This window comes from Labrus bergylta, chromosome 9, assembly GCF_963930695.1.
Source record: "Labrus bergylta chromosome 9, fLabBer1.1, whole genome shotgun sequence".
Classification (NCBI taxonomy): domain Eukaryota; kingdom Metazoa; phylum Chordata; class Actinopteri; order Labriformes; family Labridae; genus Labrus; species Labrus bergylta.
This window is the reverse complement of record NC_089203.1, coordinates 12,535,000-12,543,130: the sequence shown is the minus strand read 5'-3', so window position 1 is coordinate 12,543,130 and position 8,131 is coordinate 12,535,000. Positions and strand designations below refer to the sequence as shown.

Here is an 8,131-nt window from a genome sequence, read left to right as displayed (position 1 = left end):
TAGATTCTTTATCTGGTTTTAATTGGTACATAAGATGTTTATCCAAGCAAAAATAGTCTCTCACAAAGAGTTCTAGAAAGCAGGACAATTTTATTGTCATGTTCATTGTAGTTTTGTTGTAATTTTTTTGGTATATTTTCAGTAGAATCTACAGCCCAGATAACTTCAAGTTCATTACAAAATAAAGTCTTTGCAATAAATAAATATATAGATTTATATTTATACTTAATATGTAGAAAATAAATATATTGTACATCTCATAAATAGGATCACCCATATGTACACCTCAGCTGCTTGCATCTTTAATAATGTTCCTGACACTCTGAACATTACAAGTCACCATCTTTAAAAAAACACCCCATCAATTCTTCTTTACAACTTCAGTCAAAGAAGTGCTTGTGTCCCAAGATTTATCTTGTTTTGCATTCAATTCCTACAAGACGCTGCTCTTCCAATGTGATGAATGAGACTCTGATGATGACGTGGGAGTCCGAATGAGCTGGGACTGGGGATGTGCAGTAAGTGCTCTATCATCTATTACACATTCTTTAAAGAGATTAAACATCCCCTTTTCCATCTTTCGTTTGGGAAAAAAACGTTTAAACTCCAGTTCCGCCACGCCTCTTCACTCTTTTAGTTCCTGGCTATGTCACTAACGAGCATGACACATAAACATTTTGTGCATTTCTGACCCCTCTACTTCAAAAAATGCGTGCCTGGAATGTGCCCTTTTTTAAAAAACTTTTTTCTTTTTTTTTTTACACCTAACGTCATTATGGATGTGTATTTTCTATGAAAATAGCATAATGTGACATTTGCAGTGCTTTCCACCTTTTGGAGCTCCTAAAAATCTTTTCTCGGTGTTCTCGTCATTCATTGTACTCCCACTCCAGCTTAGTGCTAATTAAAAGCCAAGAACCATGACTCCACTTGTCGTTGCAAGTTGCTTCAGTTTTTACGCATTTCCCTCAGATAAAAAGTGGTTATGGAGAAAACTTGACACCTGATTTATCGTCCTGATCACACACAGGCCTCCTTCATCCATGTCCTCAGTGGTTTTATAAGACTACTTTCCCTCTTTTTTTGAGGTCACAAGTCCACTAAAGAAGCAGCATCCAGGATCCTGCATGATGTTTATGTCAGTGCTGTAACGTGCTTTGCAGTGGGCTTAGGTGTAAACACACTGATCTCAGGGGGAGTTGAGGGTAAACAGTTCCGTCCAAGGTCCAAAATATCCAAAACAGCCTCTCCCTCCTCTTCTTTTACCTCTGTTTCTCCAATTGGAACCAGTTCTCCTAGCATTAGTGCTGGTCACCTGTACTGGAATAAGTCTCTGTATTCCTGAGGGATCTTCTCTATCTCCACTGGTCTTGGTAAAAAGTGGGTGAGTTTTTGATGTTTTTTAGTCCTGTTGCCCTCCCTGGGCGAGCCGTCCTTATTTAAAGCCACATAGTAGAAGCGTCCCGTATCTGTGTGCTTGTACAAAGTTGAAGCGTAGGTATTGTACCAGTTCTCCTCAAACTGCTCCCTGAACACACACTCCGCTGTCAGCTTCTTCTGTCGGGAATAAAACAACCCATTAGTGAATCCTAAAGTCCCAATAAAAGTTTGAAAAACAGATTTATAGCAAAATCAAAGTAAATGCAACCAAAGGCATGCAGATTCAACTCTAAGTGTACTTCTGTATTTCAATAACTTTTTCTTACTGTCATCGAAAAGCTGAAATGAAGTAGTATAAACTCATTCAGGCAGCTGCTTGTTGTGACAAAAGACGGGAAGTCATGGGAAACGTTTCCCTTTTATGCCAAACACTCTTTCCTAAAACCTGTTAACCTCTCATTGTGCATGGAGAAATATTTCTCTCCCTGTGATGCAAGAGGAGCGTACCATCAACTTTCCTACAAACACACACACGCACGCACGCACGCACGCACACACACACACACACATGCACACGCACACGCACACGCACACGCACACACACACACACACACACACACACACACACACATACAGAGAGGCTCCCAAAGCCTTCCCTGACAGCCCAGCATGAGCGATGGCTGCGGGTTCAGCAGGTGAGAGTGTGCTGGCTGAGTGAGTGTGTGAGAACAGTGAGACACACTGGGGTAAGAGCTGCTTTTGTGCCAAAACCTGAGAGGACCAGGGGACCATCACAAAGGACCGGGAGCCCAATCTGTACAATTTTTCTAAGGGTGTTACTATCACCTATTTCTTTAGGGACACCATTTTTTTGTTTGGATTAGAGGACATAACTTCTCTTCGTGGCTATCAGTCGGTACTTGCCTTTAATAACACACACTATAGTGTTTTTACAAGAGTCTCCTCTTTAATTCCCGCAGCAATTTTGTTGATTGGCTGTCAGGCTGTGCTTGGCTGGGGCTATGTGGTGAAGCTGTTGTCTGTAAACACAGCCCAGAGGGCACATGACTGGGCCAGCTCTATTCTAATACACACACACACCGACACACACACCGACACACACACCGACACACACCGACACACACCTCATCGGATCAAAAGCTTGCGGTCTTGCGATTGTGGGACGGAAGCAGCCTTCTACCTGTCTCCTTCCCCTCCTCTCCTCTCTTCCCCCTCCACCTCCGCCCCCTGGCCCCTCAGCCTCAGACAGACATGTCTATACTTCCTCTGTCAGTCAGGTGACTCTGTCAGGTGTGCAATTAACCAACCCCCCCACCCCAAATCACAGCCTCCTCCCTCCACTGAACGCCCACCTCCCCTCAGGGTCAAAGCTCCAGGATGCCAGACTCTGATAGCACGCAGTAATAATATCTGCACTTTCAACATAATGGCCGTGTTTAAAAAGTAGCCTCTCTGTTCGAAAATGTTCAGAGGGGGGAGGGGGGGGGGGGGGGGGTCTGAGCCTGAGAGGCCCCCAGGTAAAGCCCAGGGACACCTGATACAGGTTACCCTCACAGACTTCCCCTTCTTTGTATCTATTTCCCTTCCTCTCCCTTTGTCTCAACAAACCACATGACAGACAAAATCTAAGAAAACAAAAAATAACTAAATGTTTCCTAAATTGGATAAACATCACATTCACCCACAAAACACATCCAAAGTGACTGAAAACGTTCCTTTCTGCACTTTGGGAAAGAATGTAAATATTTCTACATAAATGAAGAGGTTAAGTTTGCTTTCTAAAGCTGTGAAATTGACTTTTCCTGGATTCTCAAAAAACATATGTAGGGATCTTTATTACTTATTATTATTATTCAGTCTTTCTGCTGCTTTTAGTCACAGACATCATCATAAATTGGATTTGTCCTCTTTTTTTTATTTCTTTTCTGTCTGTACCATTAAAAACAGCAAGAGAAGAAACTGTGAGAACGAGAGTGTTAGACTCTAAAAAAGAAAAACACACTTGTTTTGTCTCGCTGTGGTTTTCCCATCTGCTCTGTATGGGAACGTTGATAACAAACTGGTTCTGACATTGCTATTGAAAATGTATTCTCTTCTCTTTGAGATAGCTCAGTACTAGGCGTAGTTTAATAAAAGAGCAATTTTTTCTCATGTCACTTGTATCAGGGGTCAGACTTCTTGTGAATGGGCAGGTGTGTGAATTAATAAATTTTCTTTTGACTCACCGACCCAAAGAGCTCTCCTTTTTCATTCATGCCGAGGTACAGTCCAGCGTCCACCCCTCTGATGCTGACCAGACCCACTGCCAGACTGATGAACTCCAGGATGCCTGAAGCCAAACCATACACAAACACACAAAATGCAACGAAAACCAGTCAGGAAAGTGAAAAAACATACAAACACAGCAAGTGGCCTCCATTTATGTGACAGAAGAATTAACAAAATATGTCCTATATATTGCTTCACTCCTAAATTAGCTCTAAAAATCTTTATATTCTTTCCTACATTGTGCATTGCACATCCATTTTTACAGAAAGACTGCATATTCATTCTGTAATAGAAAAATATATAGTATGACTTCATTTTTGCAATTTACACTCTTATTTATCTGTTTTTGGGCCCACACTGTGCCTTTTATGTCAGAATTATTTTAATGTTAGAAAGAAAATCAGCATTACCAGAAACAAATTGCTCATTCAATGCAATCAAATGACATGTTTTCATTGCAGAAATACCAATGTCCTGATAAATATTTATTTGCTTTTCTGTCTCGTTTTCCAAAGTTTGTTCAAGAACATATATCCCAAAATGTTAAATCATTGTCGGTTGTTGTATCTTAAACGTGTTCATCCTGACTCTGGGACTTCACAACTGCAAAAACAGACATGGAAGTGACTTTTGTGAAGCTGTGACATGGCTGTTGTTTGGTGGGCTGCTGAGTCACAGGAAGTTACAGTAAAGTGAACTTGTATACTTCAAAGGCAGGGGAACAACCGGTGAAATTAAAAGTCTGCTGTGCTGCGGAGGTTAGTCAGAGAGGATCCAGCTGGCGGCACTGACTGGCAGAGGCCAGCGTGCAGCCACCTGGTCCCCATCTCCACGACCTCATCTGATGCCAGAGGATGACACAGAACATCCCTCTAATTTTTGTGGGGTGAAGAGTGTGTTTCATATCCCTCTAATCAAAGCCATGTCCCTTAGACAAAGACGTTTAATTTAAAAGGAAAGTGAAGCCAGAAACAAACACGCGGACCACCCATCCCTACCGGCTTGTTTTGGCTCTAGTTAAAACGTTAGACCCTCCCTGTGCAGAGGTCCTGCTTTAATGAAGTGTTACTCCGCAGCGACACAGGTAGCCTACCTGTGAGATGACCGCGTTGAACTGAGGCGCGACACATGTGCGTATCTGCCTTCTGACCTCATTTGTTTATCTCTCGCGCGAGCCGCACCTTGCTCCTCTTTAAATGATGAAACCAAAAGTTCAACTAGCCCAGGCGCGCGTGACCTTGAGACGTGCACGCGCTGCTTGTTTGTGGTGGAGGAGAGACACCTGCCCCCGCCCCCCCCCACGCGCAGCGGGATTGCCATAGAAAGGTGTGTTGCTCTTCTTCCCCACGCGCCAGGTGAGTGACGCACGAGAGACTATTCACTGGGGATGTGTGGCAGGAAAAAGCCACTTAAATAAACAAACTTCACAGCAAGTTTCAGAGTGTCGTGCGTAAATAAGCCTATTCAAATGTATAGCTATATAAAACATTGACCTCAATTTAACAATTGTCATCACGTTGTTTAATTGGCCTGTGTTCTTTCTGAAGCCATTCTTCAATACCTTCATTTGACCTTACAAATTGTGTCGTCAAAATAATACATTTCGTTCTAGTCAAAAATATTAAAGCCCATAACTTGGCATAATGTGATGAAATAATAAGACTTTTTTCAGTAAATAAAAGTTGAATTTAAAGAAATACCCTCACCAAATCTGCTGTGGTCCTGTCTCGTCCCGTACACAGTCCCATTTGGGAATATCTCCAGCTGGAAGCCGGTCCTGCAGTAGAGCTGTCGCCGCCTCAGGATCCCTTTCAGGTGCCCGAAATCCGTTGGCGACCCCCGCTGCAGCCTCCCTTCAATCTGCCCCAGACGCTCATTCAAGCCCACTGGAGACTCCGGCAGGGGCATATTTCCGAGTGCAGGAAAGCTTTGTAAATCCAGGTCGATTGTCCCCAGAAAACTCCCGACTTCTGCCATTGTGTGCACAGCTGTTAAATTAAGCGACGGCATTTGAAATGAAGACTATGGTGACTCAAGTAGTTAAAAAAAGAAAAGTTAGACAAGTCCGGTCCATGCACGCACAAAGCGTACCCAGCGCGCGGTGCTCCCCCAATCAGCAGCGTCCTCTCACTTTATTGATCGTCCTTTGCTACAATGATCACTTTGATATCTATGATTATCAAAAGGAAAGCCTCTATTATATACATACTCCCCACGCATTCTCACATTGGATATTCAAGCACAAGCCACGCCTGGCTGGCATCCCTTCTTACGCGCATCAGTTTCCTTACAGAAAGTGTACTTTCTAAACCAACTTTTATAACCGATGATGCCGCTGTCTACGCGCCTCTGTCAATGCTCTCTCAGGAAGCTGGATCTGTCTCCCAAATCCAAGAAAATCCAAGTCCAGAGGCGTCTTCTCAAAGGTTCTGCACTCCTGATAACGCCCCAAGGCTGTGTGATAAAAACACATCGCCAATCCAGGGGCAGGGGACTCTGGCAACAGTAAGTGGTGCATTAACATGCGACACAGACACAGATGGAAATATCATTGTTCAGTTGACAAACGCCAAAAGCGCACCTATCATAACCTGAAAGAACTCCAACACGAATTAACTCAGAAACTTACTCTGACTGCTTTTTAGTCACACCACAGCTTCTTCTAGAAACAAAATGTTAAAAAAAAAAAAAAAAAAAAAAAGTACACAGCATCAAGCGATCTTTCTCCAATCAAGATTATCAAAATAGTCTGTGCATAATCTCAGAGCCATCCAACCTCCTGCACAAGTGTCTGTGCCAACCTCTGGAGTTGGGCGTTTTCATGAGAGCATTTTCTCCACCTCCTTGTTGGAAGCAGGTGCTTCCTCGCCCCTCTGCATAACGTTTGCAATGTGCTCCAGCAAACAGCAGCTTAACCGCTTGTACTCCTGCCCAAGGAGGGGAGAATAGGGAAAATCCAAATACTGATGACGTGTAGTATCAGATCTGACTGGTGCAGAGACTGGAAGAACTTTTGGAGTCTTCAGAAGTGCTTTAATAACAGTGACTTAGATAATGCTATAAAAATAAATATTTGCAATTTTCATTTTGGATTTTCTTTTATTTCCCATGACTTTTGCAATGTGTGGATAAAGCTGCTGCTTCTCCACTAAACTTCTGCTTTGTGATAATGTAATGAAACAAGAGCAAAAGCACCACACACCATGTAAAGAAACAAATAAGTTTATTAGTTGTTCGATAGTTAAATAGATGTGGATGAGGGTTGAGTAAGTATTCAGATCCTTATTAGTGTTGCATTACTACAAATAAAAATCCTGCACTCAAACTATGGTATGAAGGACTCGTTAAGCAAAGAATGAACTGATTGCAATCAAGCAGCAACCTCCGGTGATGAAAAATAAGACAGATGTGGAAGTGCAAAATCCTGCAGTTTGTCTAGTGTCTGCTTGAGGCTGGCTGCAGAAGCACCAGAAGTCACATACACACCACATTCAAAAAAGCACATTTTTACAACAGAGATTAACATGTTCACAGCCTTATCCTGATTGTATGAAGGATAAGCTTTATTACAGTAAGAGGTGTCGCTGACCTGATAGACAGGCGGGCGCAATGTAACAGTTTGTCAAGGGGCTTAAAACCCACCCCAGCTCCAGCTCTTAGCCTGTTGTAGGCTGACAGTGGTAGGTTGAGACAGCATTTTCAGCATGGTGACCGTCATCAATGGGACGCCAATGATGTAAAACGATTCATTAGCTGCACTTGCATGCATTAATCTGTTTTCAAGCGTTCATCAGATTACCCCAGGGAGCCAGGATGTACACTTATTGTGGATTGCGTCCAGTCTGCTTTTGCTCTCCACACACCTGCTAATAAGTGATTGGTCAATACCATTAAGACTAATGTACTCCAAATGGAAATCAGAGTACTTCTCATACTATACCTATAACTATAGAATCTGTAAATAAAGATTAGTTTAGAAGAATTGTTTAAACTTGTAATGCAATTTTTATTGAACCAAATTTTGTATGTAGTCATTACAGAAGTAAACGTTTCCCCCAAAGTCCTGGTGAAGAAAAGATGAAATACCATTTGAATAGCCTGCTTAAGTAAAGTAAAAGTACCTCAACATCACAAGAGTAGATGTACTTAGTTAATCTCTCCACTCACTTGCAAATTCCCCTCTCCTCCTCCTTCTGGCTGCTGAGGCCAGACCTTCTCCCCTGATGTCAGACATTTTGGTATTTCAGGTGCTTGGTGATCTGTGCTATCATGCACATGAAAGAGAACAGAGGGAAAGCCACAACGGGAATAATGAATAATAGGTGTAATTTATGATTGAATGGAGATTTTGCATCTCCTCTGTGCTCAATTGGACAACATGTCTTAACGTGTGGCTTTGAAGGAAAAAACCCAACTGTTTAGTGAAGATTTCTGTGTGAGGACTGTAATGAAAACAAACAGC

The 8,131-nt window shown here is 42.5% G+C and overlaps 1 protein-coding gene across 2 annotated transcripts; it reads right to left on the bottom strand.

Moving 5' to 3' along the window:
* Nucleotides 1-6,559, bottom strand: fgf16 (fibroblast growth factor 16). 2 transcript variants are annotated; one of them, XM_020647915.3, is made up of 3 exons: nt 5,376-6,559; nt 3,627-3,730; nt 1-1,554 (listed from the first exon to the last, which is right to left on the bottom strand). In XM_020647915.3, the coding sequence occupies exons 1-3, from the start codon at nt 5,677-5,679 to the stop codon at nt 1,312-1,314; spliced, it is 651 nt and encodes a 216-aa protein (XP_020503571.1). In that variant the 5' UTR covers nt 5,680-6,559; the 3' UTR covers nt 1-1,311. The 2 variants fall into 2 exon arrangements, with proteins under 2 accessions (XP_020503571.1, XP_020503570.1); XM_020647914.3 differs by having other exon boundaries at nt 1-1,557; nt 5,376-6,558.
* Between the last annotated feature and the right edge of the window lie 1,572 nt (nt 6,560-8,131).

Excerpts from the sequence above, each read along its gene's own strand:
- fgf16 (XM_020647914.3), bottom strand. The coding sequence starts at position 5,679 with ATGCCGTCGCTTAATTTAACAGCTGTGCACACAATGGCAGAAGTCGGG. Across the intron at positions 3,731-5,375 it reads ACAGGACCACAGCAGATTTG|GCATCCTGGAGTTCATCAGT; the intron begins GTGAGGGTATTT and ends GTTTGGCTTCAG. Across the intron at positions 1,558-3,626 it reads AAGGAGAGCTCTTTGGGTCG|AAGAAGCTGACAGCGGAGTG; the intron begins GTGAGTCAAAAG and ends TATTCCCGACAG.